General features: G+C 42.0%; 1 protein-coding gene across 2 annotated transcripts in view; it reads right to left on the bottom strand.

Annotated features, from left to right (window-relative positions):
- The window catches only part of glud1a (glutamate dehydrogenase 1a), a 31,724-nt gene that overhangs the window by 7,042 nt on the left and 613 nt on the right, over positions 1–24,069 (bottom strand). For both annotated transcript variants that reach the window (XR_013791017.1, XM_079512808.1), the window contains exons 2-7: positions 16,238–16,318; positions 15,646–15,701; positions 9,445–9,508; positions 9,244–9,338; positions 8,639–8,818; positions 925–1,062 (exon numbers count right to left, since the gene is read on the bottom strand). Coding sequence is in view for 1 of the 2 variants with exons in the window: in XM_079512808.1 (XP_079368934.1) it covers positions 925–1,062; positions 8,639–8,818; positions 9,244–9,338; positions 9,445–9,508; positions 15,646–15,701; positions 16,238–16,318 (614 nt within the window). In the remaining variant the exon portion in view is untranslated. The remainder of the gene's footprint in view (positions 1–924; positions 1,063–8,638; positions 8,819–9,243; positions 9,339–9,444; positions 9,509–15,645; positions 15,702–16,237; positions 16,319–24,069) is intronic.

The raw sequence follows: 24,069 nt of genomic DNA, 5'->3' as shown, positions 1-24,069 counted from the left end.
CTGCAGCTAGCAAAGTCATGTCATTCCAACATCAGTTCTTTGGACTGTTTGGCATATTTTATCCACTAGGTGGCACCATTGTCCTGTCTATCAATATCCTATTGTCCTTTTTAGACAATATTGTCTGAACCATAGCTAACAGCAATAACTGATGAATTGTTCTCACAATCTGCAGTGAGCTACAATGGGACTACCTCTTTTCCGGAGCATTCTACATGATGGGCATGGTTATATGCCCTAACCTAACCCTAACCTCACAAACACTATGCCTAAACCCAACCTTAAATAATAACCTCAAAACCACGCCCATCGGGTAGCTTGACGTCGAATCAATGGGCAGCTACTGCTGTTGCCCTGCAACGTACCCTTATCATTCACAAACTCACCCCACACAGCCGGCAGTTTTTTTGTACTACTGAATCTGAACTGGCGCTATTTCTTTTAACAGTGAGAAAATCATGGACAGAGTGGCGCTGGCTGATGACGTAAATCCCTAAGCCTACTCGATTCATTGGAACAACATCCAATCAGCAACAACATCGCTACGTCATACAAGAGACTGGCTGGACTGATAGCGGACTGACAAAACAAACAAGAGACTGGACTGATAGCTGACTGATAGCGGACTGACAAAACATATTCACGGAACGTAGCGAATCAGGCTGGAAACCAGGCTAAAAAAAAGAAGTGTTTTCCTCATTTAGCAGGAGACCCACCCCCGCATGGCCAGACTAATATCAGGGATTTATTTTCTCCCTGTGGCAGATTTGTCTGGTTTCCACTTTCCAGGCTACCTCAAGGACCCCTGGAGGTCCCCGGATTCCTCTTTGAGAACCAGTGATGTAAGGTGATACTTATAATACTATACTATAATAATGCTACCATCCAGTTTGTACTGTAAATACACAATCAAAAAGTACTAACCAGCTTGTAGTCCTCCAGCTCTTTGGGGTCGATGCCGTTGGGGTTCCAGATGTTTCCGTCCATCTCTCCAACACCCACGCACTTTGCTCCAAAACGATGCAGGTAACGCATGGAGTGTAGGCCCACGTTACCGAAACCCTACACACACAGGAATGATATAGTATTAGTCATTTAAACAGAATAAGGATAATTAAATACATACAGTGCATACACTTTCCTACTGTCTGTCTCCTTCTCAGCTTTCCAATTCCAACTGTCTGTCTCTCAGATTTGTAAACTATCCATTTAATCTCAACAAGATGCAAGAGAAGTGTGAACTGTGAATGTATTCAAATATACATTCACGGAATCAGCCGGTGACGTCATGACCGAGGCAGACGTGTGAAAGACTAGCTCCGCTGAACCTATTTAAAAAATAGCCTTAAACCTAATCAAAACCTAACAAATGAGTTCGAAAATATACTGAAATGGTCGTCAAAGAATGGTGAAAGGCAAGACTACGAAAGATTCTAGCAAAGGAAGCACAGAAGGGTCCGAATTAAGACCAAACACAAGGCAGCTACGGCTAACACAGCTGAAGCTAACCGGTGAATCATCGCAAGCCATGGCTGGTGGAGGGAACGTGGAGTCGGAGATGCTAACAGAGCTACGGAAGCTCCGAGCGGAAAACAGTGACTTTTATAGAGACACAAAGACCTCGTTGAGCAGACTGGAGGCATCCATGACTGAAATAAAACAACGGATGGACACGCTGGACCAGAGAGTCACTACGGCAGAGCAAAGAGTGAGTGAAACAGAAGACAGAAGCGTGCTACATGACAGAGCATTAGCTTACTTGCTAAAAAAGGAGGCCAGCCTGGCTGCTAAGTGTGATCAAATGGAAAATATGTCACGACGCAACAACATTCGTTTGTTTGGAATTAAAGAAGGGGCAGAAAAGAATGATATGCCTGGCTTTATACAAGGATTCATGTGTGAAACTTTGCATTTGGAAGAAGAACTGTCTGTAAGGGTGGTGAGAGTGCACAGGGCCACTGTGCCCAAACCGAAAGAGCCGACAGCACCACCAAGATCCATAATCGTTCGCTTCCTGGACTATGGGGTAAAACAGACAGTCTTGGAGCAAGCGTGGTCACAGGGAAACATCCAGTATGAGGGAAGAAGAGTGGCGTTTGACCATGACTATTCACATAATTTACAAAGAAAGAGAAAAGCGGTGTGGGAAGTGATTAAAAAGCTGAAAGAAAAGAAAATCAAAGCCCGCACCATCTATCCGGCCCAAATAAAGATCTTCTTGGACACCGGAGAGAAGGTCTTCCCATCCCTACTGGATGCTAGAGAGACACTGAAGCAGATTGGAATCATCGTGGATGCTGAGGAACAAGACGTGTTCGACAGGGAGCTGACACAGGACGGGTGGAAGACGCAAGGAGGGAAAAGAAGGAGCCGTCAGCTGAACCTGGAGGACATCAGAGCCATAAAAAGAGGCAGTCAATTAAATCCCGATGACACCAGACCCACCATTCAAGAGGACGACCAAGAATAGCAACAGACAGAGTATCTCATCCAGGGACGTCGAGGACAGCGAGTTATCTAGATATTCTGAATCACATCTATGAACGTCCAGGAGGTCAGTATCATCTGAAGGGATGTAGTGATAAATTGAATCATTTGTTAGTATAATAAGGACTTAAGGTAAAAAATATATAAGGCAATGGTTATTATTTGAAATGAAGGGGAATGCTTTGGGTGAGGGTGCGAGGGGGGTGGCAGATGGAAATATGTAAAAACGGAAGTCAGTCTAAGGATTTGTTAATTTGTATTATTTTGATTTATGTGAATTTTGTGAAATAATATATGATCCTGCCAGGGAGGCTAATACATTTATGCTAATCTTTTGAGTGTGTACATATGAGGGTTTGGCTTACCAGGGGGGGGGGGGGGGGGGGGGGTAAAGAAGGGACAGCAAATGTAGACATAATTTTTTAGTTCAGTGTTGGATTGTCTCTTCTAGGGGAGGGGCGGCAGGCTAAATACTGAGGTTTTTTTTGTTTGTTTATTGTTTGGTTAATAACAATCTCTCAAGTGTATGTTGGGTAACAAGCATATTTTGGGGACAGAGAGACAAGGGAATATCCTCAAATATTGTTTTATTTTATTATCAAGGGGGATGCCTGCCGAGGGGGGGGGGGGGGGGCAAAGTATTCCTTTTTTTTCTTAATTTCAGATAGGTTTTAGTGCGAGTAGGGGGGGGAACCTATGCATGCTCTAAGTTTAAGAGACATGCGAATCAAGCAATGGGATGAGGGCGACATCAGGTGGAGGCCCGTTGCAACTGCACTCTGTGCAAACCAAGAGAGTTTCTCTCTACCCAGAATGCTCATAGGGGGGGGTTTTATGTGTGTTTTTGTTTTGGGGATGAAGCATTCTATGGGGAATTTGGATTGTTGTTTTTACTTTACTTTCTCATTTTTCTTGGCATACTTTTGGGACTCAGTGTTTATACAGCTTAAATTCATTGTTTGTGTTTGTAAGGCAGACTTGGGCTTGTGTGGTGAGGAGGGGAGGCATGTTAAAATGAAAAGCAAAAAATATGGCAGATTTAAATTTTATTAGCTATAATATAAAGGGACTTAACAACCCTATAAAAAGGAAAAAGATACTTAGTCAATTGAAGAAATTGCAGTGCTCTGTGGCTTTGATTCAGGAAACTCATTTGTCTGAGATTGAACACTCAAAACTTAAAAGAGAGTGGGTAGATCAAGTGTACGGGGCATCGTGTGCGGGTGGAAAGAAGAGAGGGGTGGCTATTTTATTCAGTAAATCTGTATATTACAGCAATGAGCAAACCTTCCAAGATAAAGAGGGCAGGTATGTAATGGTGGTTGGGACGCTAGGAGGCATAAAGGTCACAATTTTGAATGTGTACGCCCCGAACGAGGATTGTCCTCTGTTTAGTAAAAAAATTGCTGCATTAATTGCAGACAACGGAGAGGGGTTCATAATCATGGGAGGAGATCAGAACTGTACTTTGAGTAATAAGTGGGATAAACTACCGTCATCAACGAAACCTTTATCCAAAAAGGCAATGGCTTTAACAAACATGATGAGGGAGTTGGGCTTGGTGGATGCATGGCGACATCTTCACCCGAATGAAAGAGATTTTTCATTTATGTCCCAAGTATATGGGAGTTATTCTAGGTTGGATTACTTTTGTGTGTCAAAGAAGGATCTTTTTCGTATTAGGGAATGCACAATGGGACAGATCACTATTTCAGACCATGCCCCAGTTTCTATGAAAGTTGGCTTTGAGTTAGTCAACCACTTAAAGTACTGGAGGCTTAATGCCTCATTACTATCAGATGCTAGTATTAAGGAGGAAATAATGGGTGCCATTTCTGAGTACTTTGCTATAAATGATGATGGGAGTGTTTCACCCTCAGTAGTCTGGGATGCGGGTAAGGCCACAATCAGAGGGAAGATTATTTCTATAGGAGCGAGAATAAAAAAGCGAAGGCTTGCAAAACAACAAGAATTGGAAAACAAAATAAAAATCCTAGAAAAAGAACACAAACAATTTGGGAATGGGAAAACACTGGAAGAATTAAAAGAAATTAGACAACAATTGGATGAGTTGTTAACGTATAAGGCAGAGGGGGCACTTAGGTACACTAACAGAAAATATTATGAAATGGGAAATAGGGCGAGCAGGTTGTTGGCCTTTCAACTCCGGAAGGCCCAATCTGGTCGTGCTGTGGCCAAAATCAGACACCCCGAAACCAACCTTGTTGAAACGCAGCCTAAGCAGATCTCGGATGCCTTTGCCAAATTTTACGAACAATTATACAAGGGTCAAGAACAAGAATTTAAAAGAGAAAAGATTATTGAATTCTTGAGACCTCTCGAATTAAATAAATTGGCAGAGGGGGAAGCATCCAAATTAATAAAGCGCATCACTGAGGAGGAAATAAGAGAAACCATTTCCAACTTGAAAAACAACAAATCTCCAGGTGCAGATGGCTTTTCAGGGGAATATTACAAGGTTTTTGTAAATGAACTTTCTCCTAGGTTATGCAAATTATATAATTGTGTATTATCATCAGGAGACCCCCCAAAGTCGTGGTCAGAAGCCATCATCACGGTACTACATAAAGAAGGAAAAGACCCCATACAGTGTTCTAGTTACCGCCCAATCAGTCTTTTGTGCGTGGATTATAAGATATTAACCTCTATATTGGCGAATAGAATTCAAAAGTACATTAAACAATTAATAAATCCTCAGCAAACGGGGTTCATCTGGACTAGACAAGGGACAAACAATATTAGGAGGGCATTAAACATACAGTCACTAGCAGCGAGAGATAAAGACCCATCGATGCTCCTTAGCCTCGATGGGATTAAGGCCTTCGATAGATTAGATTGGCTCTTTTTAGAAGAGACTTTAAAAGAAATGGGTTTTAGAGAAGAATTTGTTTCTTGGATTAATCTGCTATATAATAATTCCAAATCAAGAATTAGAGTTAATGGTCACTGTTCAGAATTTTTCAGGGTTGAGAGGGGCGTAAAACAGGGAGATTCATTATCCCCTGTTCTCTACGCAATTAGTATAGAATGTTTGGCTGAAGCTATACGTCGAAATACTCAGATCCAAGGCATTCCAGACGATGGTGGGTTCGTCCACAAGGTGGCGCTATTCGCTGACGATGTTTTGCTCTTCATAAGAAATCCACTGCTCTCTATCCCCCCACTCATGCAGTGCCTGCAAAGTTATGGATCCGTTTCAGGTTATAAAATTAACGAAAGCAAATCGGAGGCAATGATGATTTCTGGGTCCTGGCCTACACAACTAAACAAAGATGTATCATATCGTTGGTCTAAACAGGGGTTTAGGTACTTGGGGATTATAATCACACCAAATCCCACACAATTATTTGATGCAAACTATACAAAATTAATTAGAGCCATTAAAAATGATCTGGGGAGATGGGATGTTCTTCCCCTTTCTTTATTGGGTAGAGTTGAAACGGTGAAAATGAATGTATTGCCTAGACTTCTGTTCTTGTTTCAGTCCTTGCCTGTCAGAGTACCCATCTCCACCTTTAAGGCACTTGATCGAATGATTTCTAAATTTATTTGGCAAAATAAAAAGCCCAGGATAAGGCTCAAAACACTTCTTTTGCCAAAAATTAGGGGAGGCCTAGGCCTTCCCAATTTAAAGCATTACTATTGGGCGGCTCAGCTGACTGCAATTGTCGCATGGATAGGTAATGATGAAGAGACAGGTTGGAACCGAATAGAACAGAGCACAATTAAAGGGGTGTCTCTGTCAGCATTACCCTTCCTTGATAAAAAAACTATTGATAAAAACAAAATTAAAATAGGAAATGAATGGATAAAGCATACATTAAAGGTGTGGGAAGCAGTTAGGAAAACACTGTGGGGACCAGGGTCAGTTTCAAGGGCAATGCCAATAGTGGGTAACATTGATTTCTCTCCATCCATAAGTGATACTGGATTCAGTCGTTGGGCTGATAAGGGTCTTAAAACCATAAATCAGTTATTTGAGGGAACAACTTTTAAATCCTTTGCTCAACTCCAGACGAAATTTAAACTCCCTTCAAGTGATTTATTTAGATATTTCCAAATAAGGCATTATATCATGGATCATAGAGAGAGAGAGCTGGTTAGGAAAACCCCAAACGAAATTGAGGTGTATTTCATTGGTATTGCAGAAAAAAAATTCCCAACTAAAAAACATGTTTCTAATTTATATAAAGCACTGGATGATGTTTCTCAAAATACATGGTACATTAAGGATAAATGGGAATTGGAATTAAATATAATAATTGAAGACAAAACCTGGGAGGACATGTGTGAAGGTTGTCACAAGGGAATAAATAGCCAGTTGTGGAAGGAATTTGATTGGAAACTCAAAACTAGATATTTCAATACTCCTCTGGTCATTTCTTCATACGTGAAAACACCATCCATAGAATTATGTTGGAGAAATTGTGGGGGAGTTGGAGACCATACACACATTTTTTGGGATTGTCCAATAATTTCAGGGTTCTGGAAAAATGTTAAAAAGGAAATTGAAAGGTGTTTGGGGTTGAATATTCCTTCTGGACCCGAGTTATTTCTGCTGGGAATTATACCCGAGGAGTTGCGTGGATGGAGTTACATATTAAGGATACTTTTACTGATTGCTAAGAAAATGATAACAGTAAATTGGAGGGAGGTAAAACCACCTACTATAACCCAATGGAAACAGAGACTGAAGCAGGTTTATATAATGGAGGAAATGACGGCAAGGTTACAATTAAAAATGGAAAGTTTCATACTTAAATGGACTTCTGTAATATTGTACTTGGGTGTTTCGGTGTATGTGTAGAGGTCTAGGAGTGCTGAGTAGGGGTTGTTGAGTCTATAAAAATGCTTCGAATGTTGGATATCTGCTGTATATTGTATTGTATTGTGAATCATGTCTCCTGCTGTTCCCTGCCTTGTCCTGTACTGTCTGAAGAATGCTGTGTTTTTGAAGTTTGTCAAGCTGTTTTTCTGTTTTTCTTTGATTTCTTTTATTGTCTCTGTTTTTGTTATGTATTTTTTGTTTTCTTGTATTCACATTTATGTTTGATTTCTGTTTCATTGTTCGTGTTTCATTTTTTGAAATAAAAACAAAGTTAAAAAAAAACAAATATACATTCATATATATATATATATATATATATATTGTCTGGTGGAAAACTTTTACTTTTACGTCAGGATTAAAAAAAAGTAGAAAATCTACAAGCTCAAAACACCACGTTTTGATTACGGATCTGCTACTTTTGATGCTTTTGTGTGGTGCTGTAGTATGATCAAGTAGTAGGGCATTCATTTAGATATAGATAAGAGCTTTCTTCCAGACAGCGATGATATGTGTGGTGTAAATCACAGCCTTGAGTTATCTACACCGCTGCAATCTAACCATCTAAAAGACAGCAGCAGTGGGAAAATAGCATTCAGTTGAGTCATACTGCTCCTCCTCTGAGTCACACATGTGGCTTAAAGACTTTCTAGGTACAAAGAAGTGACTGCTCATTGTCGCACAACCAGTCCCTTAAGTGAATCTCGCTGGCACACCCAGCAGTACTACAGCAGCAGCTACTGTATTACTGCTGGGTGTGCCAATGAAATGCACTTAAGGGAGCTACAGTGTGCCGACCTCCTTTGAACCTTTCGTGATCGTCTTCTTTTGGTCCAGCTCCTGGCTCAAAAGTGGGTGTAACTGCCTGTCTTTTTTTGTTTGTTTGTTTGTTTCAACGTAAAGAAAAAAAGAAAAGAAAAAAGGAAAAATAAGTTAAAGCTCTTTATTCTGATAGAAATTGCTACAGGGTGTTTGTTCAGTAGCAGGGGTCTCCTCCTTTCTTCAGCTTTTTACTACCCCACACACTGACAAGCACTTGGAATTGTAGGCATTACATTTAGTTTGACTCAGTTCCACATTGTGTTATCACAATGTTTGCCTCTTTCTTAGGTAAAATTTGACAGTTTGGCCAATTTGGGATTAATTATTCCCCAAAATAATTTGGGGACCTCCCTGGGAGTGCCGACCCCCAGTTTTGGAATGACTGCTCTAGCATCTCTAGTCTATAGCAATGATTAATATTAAATATTAATATTGAATAACCGTAGTGATGATGATGATGATGATGATGATGAGGTGACATACCTGGATAACGAAGGTCTTGTCCTGGAAGCCGGGAGCCATGCCCACCTGGCTCATGAAGGACGCCTCGTTTATAAAGTTCTCAATGCCGTGGAACACGCCGCGACCGGTGGCCGAGATGCGACCGTGGATCCCTCCCTGGCTGATGGGTTTACCCGTCACACAGGCGTGGGCGTTGATGTCCTGAAAACACAGAGGACAGAGAGAGAGAGAGAGAGAGAGAGAGAGGAGGACAGAGTTTACTTGTCTAACAAAATTCAAACAATCCCCAAGGACCATCCCACCACACCTCCCCACAACTATATACGTACGCACCCCCACACAACCAACCCACCCCCACTAACACACACACACACACACACACACACACACACACACACACACACACACACACACACACACACACACACACACACACACACACACACACACACACACACACACACACACACACACACACACACACACACACACACACACACACACACACACGTGTGTACTGTACATTATTTTTGCGAAAGCACCAATAGATGCCATTTGAATATGGAGGTCATTTGATCAGAAACATATGATATTTTGATCTAGTCCTAAACTGAGGTGAGACTTACATTGTATCCCATGGTGGTTGCATAGGTGTCAGCGATCCAGGACATTTCTCGCTCTCCGGTGCTCATGTCAGGAGCAGGGACGTCAATACCGGGACCTGGACACCACAGACACAAAGGAGCAGCACTTCAGCTCACCGTGTGTGTGCGTGTGTGTGTGTGTGTGTGTGTGTGTGTGTGTGTGTGTGTGTGTGTGTGTCTCACCGATGAATCCTTTCTTGGCAAGTTCAACAGTGAATCGCCTGGTGATCTTCTCCAACTCGTTGTCCTGGAAAAGTACAACTAGAGTTAATGTACACACACACACACACACGAAACATATCTGCATTAAACATGATTTGCTCTTCTCGTGAATCAGATTTGAACCACATGTTTAAGGTAGGTGGTTTGAAATGCGATTCAAATCTGATTTATTTCCAAAGATGTGTCTCAGTCACTTTGGAAACTCAAGTTATATTGTTTCTGCTGTTCTACATGCTGCCAACCAGGTGAATAAATCAACAGATTTAGGCTTTAACCTTTGCTTTTATGAACTATCCCACACCATTAGGTTCTTATGGAAGATACTTCTAAACATATTGCTAGTTTGACCACTTCAAATGCTCTACTCTTTAAAACAATGTTTTTACTGAAAATAGCCGACACAATAGTGTATGCACCATAGAGTAATAAATTATGGAAGAAATGGAGGACTCCTGCTGTGACTGAGAGTGCAGAAGGTTCAGCGCGGTTACAGGTTGACACACACTATGGAATGCACCAAGGTCAGCAGCACCTACAAAATACTGTGTTAAGTATTTCAAGCACAACTCAATACACTGTGGACAATACCATAAAGCATTACACTTGTTTACAACTAGCATTTTATTATTGTTGTTATTAGTGTAGTGTTCTTATTTTGTATTATTATTAGCGTTTTGTGGCGTGTGTGTGTGTGTGCGTGCCATTTGAGCTGCATCGCGATCCAAAATCCGCACGCGCGCACACACACACACACACACACACACACACACACACACACACACACACACACACACACACACACACACACACACACACACACACACACACACACACACACACACACACACACACACACACACACACACACACACACACACACACACACACACACACACACACACACACACGTGTCTGCAGTGATACTGCGTTGTACGTAGCTGTTTTGTGTTGCAGCGCGTTGTTGCAGCGCGTTGTTGCAGCACGCGCGTGTGCGTGTAGTGTTGGTGTTGTTGTTCTTATCCATATATGCGCCTCGGTTCGTCCCGTTTGTTCCACGCCAGGTGTCGACGCAGTCGTTCGCGCAATTTTTGTGTTTGCATTATTTTAACTGTGTATGTAATCGCGGCGCTCTCCATCCAAGTTAGAATCAGTGTGTGCGGTGTGTTGTTGTTGTTCTTCTTCTTCTACTTTTGTTTTCCGGCAGGTTGTACAGTGTGTGTGTGTGTGGCTGGCAAGCGTGTGTGTGTGTGTGTGTGTGTGTGTGTGTGTGTGTGTGTGTTTGTTTTTTTGTGTGTGTGTGTGTGTGGCTGTGTGTGTGTGGCTGGCAAGCGTTCGTCTTGTTGTTATCCTAATGTGTGTGTGTGTAGTGTGTAACGTCCGGTGGTGCATCCGGATGTGAGATACGTATCATAAAAACTTGTGGGTGACGTGGTGGGCTTTGAGCAAATGGGAGAGGGAATATAGTGTTGCCAGGTCCGCGTATTGTAAGCGAGTGGTAGTGTGTGTAAGTAGCGTGTTGAATGGCATTTTTTCTGTGCTTGTTTTCATAGACGTGGCAACAAATTAGCAACAGTAGCCAATGGGAAAAAAGGATGCAGTGTTGCCAGGTCCGCGAGTTTTAAGCGTGTTGTAGCGTGTTGTAGTGTGTGTGAGTAGCGTGTTGTATGGCATTTTTTCTGGGCTTGTTTGCATAGACCTGGCAACAGTGTTCCGTGGCCCGTGTGTGAGTGTGTGTGCGTGCGGGGGTGTCGGTGCTTGTGGCGTTTTTGTGTTTATTATTGATATTGAAATTATTTGTGAGTGTGGAAGGCTGCCGGCTTTAGTGGCAGTGCAATGACAATTGTTCCGGGGGTGGTGTTGAGTGTCAGTGTGCTGCGCGACATGAGGAGATAGCCGTGGATCGACGCGGAGGGTAAGTCTGTGACGTCACTGTCGTGTGAGTGTAGCGTGTTGCAGTGTGTCAGTGACGTGTCAGTGTCGTATGCAATGTGTGACTTTGGGTCCCTTTTCCTGGGTTGGGTATACCTTTTCGTTACACCTTTTCAATTGTATAATAGAAGATAGGGTCCACCATGTTCAATTCATCATAGCATTTAGAGACGTACAAATATACACTTCTATATAGTATAGTTCTATATAGTATCCCCTACATTTTTTGTGTTACTCCCATGATCGCCTATGGCTTAACATTGTGGGGATGTACTGTAGCAGCCGTTGCCACAGCAACCAATGCAGAAGAATTGCAGATATACTGTACGTAGGTCCATGATGTCTGAATACACACAGTGACATCAGAACTTCACTTGCACTGCATTGCAGTCCAGCCTAAACATCATCCTATTTGGGGAAACAATTGGATTTGCCTCTGCAGTGCAGTCTAAACAAATAAGAGAATTCAAGTTGAAAGGCAGGATGAGAACAAGCTGAGTGAGAGTAGAGAAAGTAGAGAACAGAGAAGTGAAGTGACTGAGTCATGGTCATGGTGCAGTGGAACAGAGAGCTGCTGTCTGTAGCATCTCTGAGGTGGAAACCTCCCATGTCCAAAAACAACTTTTCAATAAATGAAAACTTGCGTTCCAGTGGATCCCATCGATTAAAGCCAATATAAAATCAGAAAAAAGTTTGTATGCCCAAGTCCTAATGTGTGATTTGTGAAATATGAATGGTTCCCCTCCACACTAGCGCTGATTCCTAAACTATTAACACAATTATTTAAAATTGTGAGGTTTTAGTAATATTGTTCCTGCTGCTCTACATACCACCATTCCAACCAGGCAAAGAAATCACAGACTGAGCCTTTAACCTTTGCTTTTATGAAATATTTCAAGATCATTTAGGGTTTCCTAGTTTGACCACTTGTAGGAGAAAACCTAGCAATCAGGCGTCTGCACAGGTGCGTAGGCCAGTGGACATCAATGAAAGCAATAAGGTACAGTGCCTGAGGAAGGTCCCTAGTGACCGAAACGTTGCTTCATTAAATAAGACAATACTCTTGTGCCGAGCAGATACACAGTGTGCGGGTGTACTAGTTTGACCACTTCAAATGCTCTAATCTAAGTTAGTAACCGAAAATAGCCTATCTACAAGATCTCAAAGCATTGCAGAGACCCATTGAGGGCTTGCAGAACGGCTATTTTCACTGCGCAACACGCAACATGCTTCCATAGAAGACACGCTTGGCTTCTATGGAATCCAAATGACTGAAATCTGTCAAACAAAACACTAAAATATGGAGGTACAAGGTTTTCACCCAACAGCAACGCTATTAAATGTAAATGCTGTTGGTTCAGCAGTTCCTTCACCACTCAAGCAATGGACAGCACACGGTTGTGTGTGTGTGTGTGTGTGTGTGTGTGTGTGTGTGTGTGTGTGTGTGCGTGCGTGCGTGCGTCCGTGTGTGTGTAGGGGTGGGAACTTCCTCTCCATATCGCCTGGAATTAACCTTCCTTCAAACTCAGCACTCTGGGTTTCCGGTTGGCATCACATTGTTTTTGTTTCCGCACATAATGAGAATCAAGTAGTCTCGCTAGTCACGCTATGAGTTCCAATAAAATATGGATATTCCAACACGTGCGTGGGTGGGTGTGTGCGGGCGTGTGTGTGTGCGGGCGTGTGTGTGTGTGTGTGTGTGCGTGTAGATCAGGTCTCACATATCAGTGTTGGGGACGTGAGCAATGTGCAACAAACTGCCCGCTCAAATCTATAATTATCAATGCACCCCACAGCTGGTGCTTTTAAAGACCGCATGGGTCCTGTCGCTGTGTGTGTGTGTGTGTGTGTGTGTGTGTGTGTGTTTGTGTGTGTGTGTGTGTGTTTGTGTGTGTGTATTACTGTACTCGCGGTTAGGGTTAAAAATGGCAAACAATTGTAAAAATGGCATTCATAGAATCACCATCCATAGAATCAACGGATGCCTTAGAAGTATAGTATTACAAAAGTGTGTGTTTGTGTGTGTGTGTGTGTGTGTGTGTCCCTCTGTCACCTGCATGTTCAGCGAACTGTAAATGAGTGAGTGCAAGACGGCTGGACATGTCATATGAGTTAGGGCTTAGGGGACAGCTAGGGTTGTCACCCCTCCAACCTGTATAGTCCAGGAATGTTGTCGTCGTTTCCAGGAATCAGAGTGTTTTTGAGTACAACGTGTCTATCTTTGCATGAGACCATTGGACGATGAAGTATAAAATAGGGTTAAGTCGTCACACTAATCGATTTAATAGATTAAAACAGACTGCTACTGGAAATAAATGGACAGTTGTAGGTCTGTCACAATTATTACATAATCGCCTAAATCGCAAATATTTGAGATAATCACAATTATTTTTGCATAATCGTCAATCATTTCCATGTAGAAAAATGTCCATACATTTTCAAACAACCCGTGTTGCAAGCTAGCAGATCAACTATTTCTGGTATTTTGTACATTCTTTTGGAAAGACAATTTCGAAAAAATTATAAAATTTGTCAGTATTTCTTTGTATCTGCCCTGTGCAATTTGTGATAACAAAGCCTAAAAAAGGCAAACGGATACAAATTGTAATGTTCCAATGTTCAATGCAAAAAACACAATTAATTCGTTAATCACAATTATTTTTGTGACAATTAATTGTCAACTTACAATAAATGTGACAATTAGTTGTCAACTTCAATTTGTAATCGTAAAAAGGGTAGTTGATAGCATAACCGCTAAAGGAAATAAATGGGACAGTTGCGGACCTACAGTAAGTATTGTGAGGCAGGCAGCAGGGAGTAAGTAATGCTACGGTTAAATTCAGCCCCTGAACCTGAACGTGATTCGGGTCCATTGTGCATCTGGCATCTTGTGAGAAAGCTGTGTTGTCTTTTAACTAGTGGTTTCAGTGACACAGTAACTGGAGCCTGGAAGATAACCGAGGGAAAGTGACAGACTAATAGAAGGGCTTTGCTGCCAAACGTTGGCACATCGCTTTATCCTTTCAAATGGAAACTAAAGCCCCTGAAAATAATATGTCCTCCTCCGCTTTAGTGTCAAACACTGTGTTATTTCTCTCTAAAATACAGTGTGGCTCTTAACGGCCACAGTGCTCGCCTCACACGCATCACAGCACAGTGACTAATCTGTTAATACTGGTATTAAGGCATTATATCGGTGTTGTCAGGCAGAAACCTCTTATTTCAATGTTCTAACGTTACGTTCTTCCATAAATGTACGCCCTACTTGGTCACACTACAGCAGCGTCACACAAAAGCATCAAAAGTTAGCAGATCCGCAAGCTTGAAATGCGAAGCAAAGCATGTTGATCTGCTACTTTTGAATTTGAATCCTGAAAAGTAACAATTTTAGGTTTGGTTTCCACCCGACAGACAATATTAATCATGTTCAACCTGGCTTTAAGGTGATGGATAGGTGACGCATTTTGATGACGTCATCACAAAAAGGTCCGTCGCTCTGGCGTGCAAAGGGTTATGGGAAATTGAGTCCCAATTCATTACAATGGCAAGGGTGGAGCGGTGCAGTACGCTTCCTCCTTCGCTCTGTTGTTGCAATCGCCACTTTGGAATAATGTTTAACACTACGAAAAGCGATTACACCGTTTTAAAGTGGATTTTCATGCCAAGCAACTCGGCGGTCGGCCCATTGGCTCTTCAAAGGTCTGTTAAAACATGGCAGTGAACTCTGAAAGACGATTGTTTAATCCAGGCATTAAAACTATGAATACACGCCTGACATTGATCTCTAGATCAACCTGTGCTGGCAAGTATCTTTGCTGCACCTCTACTGACAATACTCACTCACCTCTACTACACACCTCTACTGACAGTACTGACTCACCTCTACTACACACCTCTACTGACAGTACTGACTCACCTCTACTACACACCTCTACTGACAATACTCACAGTACTGACTCACCTCTACTACACACCTCTACTGACAGTACTGACTCACCTCTACTACACACCTCTACTGACAATACTCACAGTACTGACTCACCTCTACTACACACCTCTACTGACAGTACTGACTTAAGTATTTTTTCAACTTTGTAGAATAAATGGGCTTGGATGGCAAAACCAAGCCCCTCCTACATCGTCTCTTCCTACTATCAGTCTCAGACGTCCTACTGTCCGTCTCAATACATAAACAAGGTTTTGTGGACAGACAGAACAAGAACATCAACTTACAGAGTAATTTCTTGGGTTGATTTTAACTCCAGCTTTGGCTCCACCGAACGGCACATCTGAAAGACATGCAACAATTACTAACAAGTTAACAACACTACTACATACAGGACACAATGATGTATGTGTCTTTCTGTGTGTGTGTGTGTGTGTGTGTGTGTGTGTGTGTGTGTGTGTGTGTGTGTGTGTGTGTGTAAATCATTTTGTAAATTCATTCCAGTGCCCATCTGAGTGCGTGCTAGTATTACTATACTTATGAGGTTGAGGTTGAGTTAGGATTACATTTGGAAAATAGATTCAGGTTAGGATGAGGCATTTAGAGGTTTAGGAGTTGGGGTTGAGCGTTATGCCAGATTCATACTTTAGTTGCGTGCCACTGTCCTACACTGAAAATAGCAGATTTATATTGGCTGATTTCAGTGCACGACACCAGCGCGCAAAGCACAGTAGACAACCACACCTGTTGTAACTAGGTGCACTGTAAGGTGCATATTTGAAATGCATTTGCATTTGCAATTGTGTGTGTGTGTGTGTGTGTGTGTGTGTGTGTGTGTGTGTGTGTGTGTGTGTGTGTGTGTGTGTGTGTGTCACTCACCAACCACAGCACATTTGTATGTCATCAGAGAGGCCAGAGCCTTGACCTCATCAACGGACACATCAGGGCTGTATCTGATACCTGGAACACAACAACACACACACACCAAAACAACATTAATCACAATAAAGCATTCAGTATATTTATGGGGCAGGCATAGTGGGTAGGCCATTGGCCAAACTGAATCTTAATTGAGCGTTATAAATTTAATCTTAATCATCAGTGTTGTTTTCCAACAGCCTGCCTGTAGCCTATTGCCCTCCTGTGCTGCTTCTTGCAGTTATAAAACACACACGCACGCACGCACGCACACACGCACACACGCACGCACACGCTAGTTATGCGACCAACATAAAACGGGGGGAGAAGTTGACACAGCTCAAATGTTGTACAAGCTACATTCTACAGTATTTAAAACCTTTAGGCTATGGAAACGACGTGGGTATAAGACTGTACAAGCACTTTGAGATGTGTCAAATATGAAGCCACAGTTAACACTGACAGTACATGTGGCAGGCTGCTTTGATATTACATCAAAGCCTTGCAGTTCACCAGATGAGGAGTGTTTGATGCCATGATGGATGAGTTTGTGTACAACTGTAGTACTCAAACAAAACCCACAGACAGCTGTAGTAATCAGCCTAGAAGACACACCCATATAACTGAATGAAAAATACTTAAAATGTTCAGGGAACAAATATCACAAGCAACCTCAAGTAATGGGTAACTATACCTTTCAAATCTATATTTCTTAAACTCTATATTGTGATCGTCTCTGTTGGGTGGAAACATCATGTTCAAAACTGTTACTTTTCAGGATTCAAATTCAAAAATAGCAAAATAGCAGATCTACAAGCTCACTGTAGGATGATCAAGTATGGCGTATACAAAAAGTAAAAATATGTATATGATATACTAAACCGGGGTCCATCCAGGCCCCCAGAGTGGCTGGCCAACGCTGACGCCACGCTACCCTACTGGACGAAGCTGGAACAGCAGAACGTTAATGGAGGTGGACGGACAGACAGACGTTCAGTGAAGTCATGACGCAAAAGTTGACCTCAAAGTTGAGCCCCAGCACGAGCCAACCATATCAAACAATGGTACAACAATGGTCAAACACCTGACTCTGTCAATGTCCCCTACTTTCCACACTCCTGCATTACATCTTCCTACTCTCATACCCAATAACCTCATTGACTGCCATTTCATTGCTCTAAGGAGTGGATGGATATCTCGTTTTGGAATCAAACTCTCTGAATGGAACTTAAGTCTAAGATTCCATGACTCATTGATATAATAAGAGGATGTATGTGCTGTGACTAGGGGATGGATCAAGTCTTCTCTACTCTCTCTCCCTTCCTCCTAGAGAGTCTGTTCAAAGTTCAAAGTGGCATTTTATTGTTACATCTTGTGTACAGGCACATAAGAGTCAAACTTATAGTACAGTACAGAGTATCTGTACCTTCTACAGTCTCTCCTATATATCTCAGCTTTCCTACTGTCTGTTTCAATAAGTTAACAAATCATGCTGACTGGATTGTTTTGGTGCTGTTTTGACCCAGGAGGGAACCCTAGGGGAAGGGATTCCAAAGTGATGACCTAAACTTGTCTGCATCCCGAGGAGACCACACATTCACAACTCCATTTTGCGTCAAGACAAACAACATGCTGGAGCTTTTTTAATCGAACAAAAAAGCGGCACACAATGGAGGCAGCTGGTTGAAAGTGTGGTTGGTGAAATACAGTAGGAACAATGGAAGTGAAGAGAGAATGAAGGGAAACAGGGGGAAACAGAGGGAGAAAGGCAGACAAAAGGTAAAAACTAAAAACAGTAGAGAACAGGGGAAAATACTGAAAGGCGTGTCGCTTGCCAAAAGAAATAAGCTATGCAAGACGTTGTTAGCTTGTAGATCAGTTAGTTTTTGGCAAGCGAGACTGCCATAGTACAACAAATTACACTTTAAGAGAGGCTTGTGTGTATATGGATGAAGGTGATCAAACCACACCCCATCCTCTGTAAATTACTCTGTAAATGACTCACTCACAGACGGAGAGCCCACCAAACCCTCTCAGAGAAAACCAGTGGGATGGAAACTGGGTGTGGTCGCACGCACGCACGCACGCACGCACGCACGCACGCACGCACGCGCATAATTGCTCGCCGCTGCTCCCATGAATAAAAGGCCTACTATAACTTCACTTCTTCATCTAACACTGCATGTATTACTAGAAAGAGAGGGAGGTAATGCTAAAATAGTGGCATTATAAATGGTACCGCACATTGAATTGAGCAGCCAGAACCAAGGAGGTCCCCAAAATTGGGGGGGTCCCCAGATGATTAGCTAAAATTCGAAACATTGTTTTCTCACTCAACAGTAAACAAACCAACATACAGTACTACGTACACGTATACAGGGTATCTTTTTAATACCTCTAAAATGAAAAATATAAACTAATAATAAGACCATTACTAAGTCAAATGTAATCAACAACTATACTATAAAACAATTGCCATTGTCAAACAGTCGAAAAATAGCCGATCTACAAGCTGTCATGTTCACAACCTGCTTGTGAGCTTAGTTAGTTCGGCTATTTTCAACAATATTCACCTGTGGAACCGAGTCAATCAAAATGTAATGCCTCAACTCCTACAATACCAAGTGTTTTTCAGGGTGGGGGGTCCCCAGTTCATATATGATTCACAATCACAGTCTGAAAAGGTTGGGAAGCCTTGCTCAAGTCTACAGGTCTGTATGGGTCAGCATCAGGACAGAGAACCACACCCGAAGGCCTTGATGTTATGTTGGGATTAGTCTCACACAGCCACTAGCCAGACGATGGGAGATCACTCTCCGCCACCTGGCTGAAACGTCTGTGGAAATCTAAAAATGGTCGCTAACAACCTGCTTTGAAAACAGATCATATCCCCGTTCCAATATGAAGTAAATAAGTAAGTAATGGCAATGGGAACCAACAGCTCCCCAGCCATAGGTCAGAAGCCCATCTCATATTTCTGTAGCGTGAGGCAGCTCGATGTACTGTACAAGTACACCCCCTGGACTGGGCATGACGCTCACCCTAGTATGTCTATGTCACAGGGACTTACCCCCAATACATTCCTTGACGCAGAGTGCCAAGCATAGTCCACTATAGATAGGTGAATGAACTGTATCTGTCTGTGGGCAGGCATATTCTGTGCCTGTGTGTGCGTGAGTGTGTGCAGTTGTACGAGTTGAGGATTAGGTCTGAAATATATTTTTGAAATGCAATGTACTATTTTGTAATATAATGTATTCTGTAATGTTTTAATTTTAAAAGGGCATTTAAGGTACGCTGGAGTGGGAGTGTGTCCATGCACACGTGTGTGAGATGTACTGTATGTGTGTGTGTGCGCATGTGTGGTATTTTGAATGGGGGTGTAGAGTAGACACAGAGGACCGCCTCACAAGCGGCTCCTTTCCCTACAGTCAAAGCACTTCATTGAATTGTATACTGGCAGATAATTGGTTGGTGCATTGCATTGGTTGTCAAAGTCAGGTCCGGGAACCACCTGGGTGGGCTGGACAAATTGACCAAATGGACCATTACATCCATTAGGTTTAATTTGTACACTCTCAGAGTTAAATTAATACTGAGGATTTTTGGGCTTGCCAAATCATCGTTGGTGCATTCATTGCACGTCAGGCTGCTGAACTGGTGACAACACACACAAACGACAAACGATGGACGATGTGGTTTTAGTACACAACTCAGCCCTGCTAAACAAATCCACAGGTGTGTACTGTAGTATAACAGGACTGTCAGCATTCCTGTCCGGGGTGGAACCCTCACCACTAAAGTAAGATGGATCGATGGTTAAAAAAAAGCGCGCACGCTCACGCACGCACACACCGCCCACGCCCGCGACCGCCCACGCACACACCTAAAAGGTTCAACTAGCCAGCGATCAGCTTTTGCATTTCAAGCCGTTTTCTCTGATATGCCCCTATCCATAGCAACTTAACAGAACAGCTGACTATACAGTAGTTGCAATTTTCTGCAGAAGTGGAAAAAGCTGCAATCCCTTATAGATGACATTTTAATTTAATCCGTGGATACCCTCCTATTATCTACAAAGTGTTGTTTTACCGTTTATTATATTTCTTCTACCGCTAGGCATGCAAACCAAAGTGTCACATTTACCCATAATTCATTTAATATTCTAATTTCATTCTTAGATAGATAGACAGACAGTTGTTTGTTTTCTTTTGCACAACTGTAATTCCCATTATTAATTACATTCTCTAAAGTGCTGGAATTGTATACTTACCAGTACATACACACACATACAGTACACACATATCATAGCAGGGTTTCATTTCTATGTCTCATACTCTTGGATACTTGGATACTGTGTGTACTGTCCTGCTGCTACAGCACAAAACTATTTCACACTGGCATCAATAAATAATCTGTCGGTCACGCATTTAATGAGCAACCAGCAGTAATATGTACGAGGTCAGAAGAACCAGTGTACTTGAGCCTAGAGACTGACCAAGAGGAATGATTGAATGCACATTACCTAGAAATTAGGCATTTGACAATGTGTCACTATCACTATGCATTATTTGGTGAATTGAAACCATATAAAATCCCATTTCACCTAAAATGTGTTTTTAATTTTGCACATCTGAAATAGGCAAACTATGAATAGACCAGTGGGGACCTCCAGAGGAAGGGGTTCCAGGGGGTCCCCAGCTGAATAACTGAATCGATAGTTAGGAGGAACCAAGTGGACCTAGTTTACAGGTCTGTAACTCAGTCTCAGAGAGTGTACAAATGGAAACAACGGGTCCATTTGGTTCCATTTGTACTAATTTGGTCCTTGAAATTAAAAGGTTTGAGAATCACTGCTTTACAAGTTTACACTTTACTTTGTCTTGAGTTAATAGTTTGAATTTGTCCTCCCAGTGACATCAGGTCACCGTCACTCTACTCCCTGTGGTGCTAAATACAGCTCAGTGAAATGATGTAAGGGAAATATATATAGCATGAGATCCGCTTGACAGCAGATACTGTGAGAACACATATTTCATAATCACCAAGTCCCTTCACGCACAGAACTATTATAGCGCTAATTAGGAATTCATATTAAGACAACAGCATTGACACCCACGGACAACATTTAATCCACTGCCTGAATAAACATGCAGAACATATTAGTAAGTGTCACGTCTTATTTACTGTAGGATTGTACAGTTACCATTAAAGCACCAGCAGCAAAGTGGGATTTTGAAGCAACTTTCTACAGAGACATTGACTTTAAAGGAGAATTCCATGCTAGAAGGCTTTCTTACCTTTCTTTGTAGTTGTTACGTCCCCACCAAAGAGGTCCAGGTGTTTTTTTGTGCAAAAACTCCTTATTGGCCATTTCCCCTACCATAAGCCCTCAATGAATTGCATTGCATTGAATGGGGCTATGGGGTGTTATGCTAATTCGCTTATTTCCATCGAAATAAGTAGTAAAGTGTGCCGCTTGGGATATTATTTACATTATAAAGAGAGGATATATACAACAAAAAAATTTTTTGAGCGATGGAAATAAGCGAATTAGCATAACACCCCATAGCCCCATTCAATTCCCATTCAATTAATGTAGGGCTTATGGTAGGGGAAATAGCCAATAAGGAGGTTTTGCACAAAATAACACCTGGACCTCTTTGGTGGGGACGTAACAACTACAAATAAAGGTAAGAAAGCCTTCTAGCATGGAATTCTCCTTTAAGTACCGGTATGTCAATATTTAGAGAAAATGTTTAACTTCATGCATGGGGTGAATGAATAGCATATGGTAGACTGCTCTGCCACTGTCTCTGTCCATGCAAATTATTAGCCTGGAAGGCGAAGCTGAAGGTAATAACAAGTTGTACAGTATGGCACAAACAGGTGTTATACCAAAATGGACAACCCATCAGATATGAGGACTCCAGAGGTCACTGTTTTGCTATTTCCAGAGCCATATAGCTGAGAGAGTTGTGCCATTGAGGGGTCAGAAAACAGCGCTCAAGCGCTGTTCATGCAGCCCTGGAGTGTGACAAGCTGGAGTTTGAAAAACATTGTTTTCAACAGCGCAGATATCAGCAATTTTAGGCATGTGTGCAACATGACAACTGTTTTAAAGTATTGCACAGTGACAACTAAAGTCTCTGTAATGTTTATGTTACTTTGCTATTACTAAAAAATGATCTAAAATAAAGGAATGTAAGATCATTAAAGCTGGGCTGTTGCCTGAGTCCATAGAGTTATAAAGGATAGAGTGAGGACCGGACCGAAGCGAAGCGAAGCACCCCCCCCCCCCACACACACACACACACACACACTATACATTTCAATGGAAGTTTCTCAGTGGCGTTTTGAAGCACCCACAAGACTGCCGGAAGTACCATTATAACTCAATGGCTCGAGCGAGGCGCACGTTACGCACATGACATCACTGAACGTCTAGTCTCGCGTTACCAGACTGTTGCCTCCGCGATTTCCAAACGCTTCATCATACAGTCTGGGCTAACGAAAAAGGTCTCATGAGTATCCGGATACAGCGGAAGTGGAGCCTCCTCGCCACTTCCGTTTCGTCTTTACAGTCGTGCATATTTATCCTAATATAAATAGAAAACATCTAAGGCTATAGCTTGTTGCTTAGCAGAAAAGTAAATAAAAATATATATTTTCGTGAACGGAAATGGCAGCTTCCGTTACTCAGCTCATGGGGGCTATAGTCCCTGCAGACTCTATATAGCATTCGGAGATTGTGGAATAGTTGTCTGGTAACGCGAGACTACTGAACGTCCGTCAACCTCCATGAACGTGCTGCAGTTCCACTTTTCACCAGTAGGTAGTGGTAGCTTCAACGTTGGATAGCCCTTCTGGGGCCTTGCCTGAGTCCAGTGTATTCTGCAAACTTCCGGTCCATGACTTGACACTCTTCGCCTAGCACTTCGCCAATAGATGTCTATGTAGAAGAGCCGCCATTGGACTGGTCCCATGAAGTGAATAGAGTTGTCGTAACTCTGTCGTATTTTAATGGCTCTGGCTATTTCAATAAATTGCTGAGCAAGAATATGGCAGGTTTGTAGTTTGACCCTCCAGAAAAACTTGATTATTAACGGGATTCATTGCATAATCAATTTTATGCAACTTTTGCAAATTCATGCAATTCCATCGCATAAATTCACATAAAATCCTGCATATTCCATCGCATAATCAAGAACTTTTTGCACGCAAAATCAAGGATTTTTGCACACATAATGAAGGATTTTTGCCAGCATTTCTTTGGAGGGTCTAAAAGTGCATCTGAAGGACTATTATGGCAAACTGTCAGTTTCTCTGATGAATTGAAAATGGTGGACCCTGTTGTAAACAAGTGTTAGTGCTTAATCATGGTTCGTCCACAAAGTAACAGATTTTGTATTGGAATGTACCCATTCCATTCTGCATACTGTGAAATACAAATTTCAATCAATGCCATATGAGATAGGCTGCAGGCAGACTACAGGCAGACCAATTTCTCCCAAGTTTAAAACTTGTGTGAGAAACGTGTGTGAGATCTACTTGAACATGTGCTATATATATATATATATTTATTTATTAGTAGTATTTTTTTTTTTTTTTTTTAAATAGGCATGATTTAATTTAAACATCCCGTGAAAGGCCTCACTCAATTCCCCGGGTCACCAATTGTGGTGTAACTTCGGTGCCAATGCCATGCCAACACTTACTGTCCTCCTCCGAGCAACGCTCGCTGTTTGACGAGTCCAAAGTAACTTTGGACCTCTTAAACAATATTAAATAAA

This window comes from Electrona antarctica (assembly GCF_951216825.1).
Source record: "Electrona antarctica genome assembly, chromosome: 10".
NCBI classification, from domain to species: domain Eukaryota; kingdom Metazoa; phylum Chordata; class Actinopteri; order Myctophiformes; family Myctophidae; genus Electrona; species Electrona antarctica.
The sequence above is the reverse complement of the archived record's forward strand: the minus strand, read 5'-3'. Positions and strand labels throughout refer to the sequence as shown.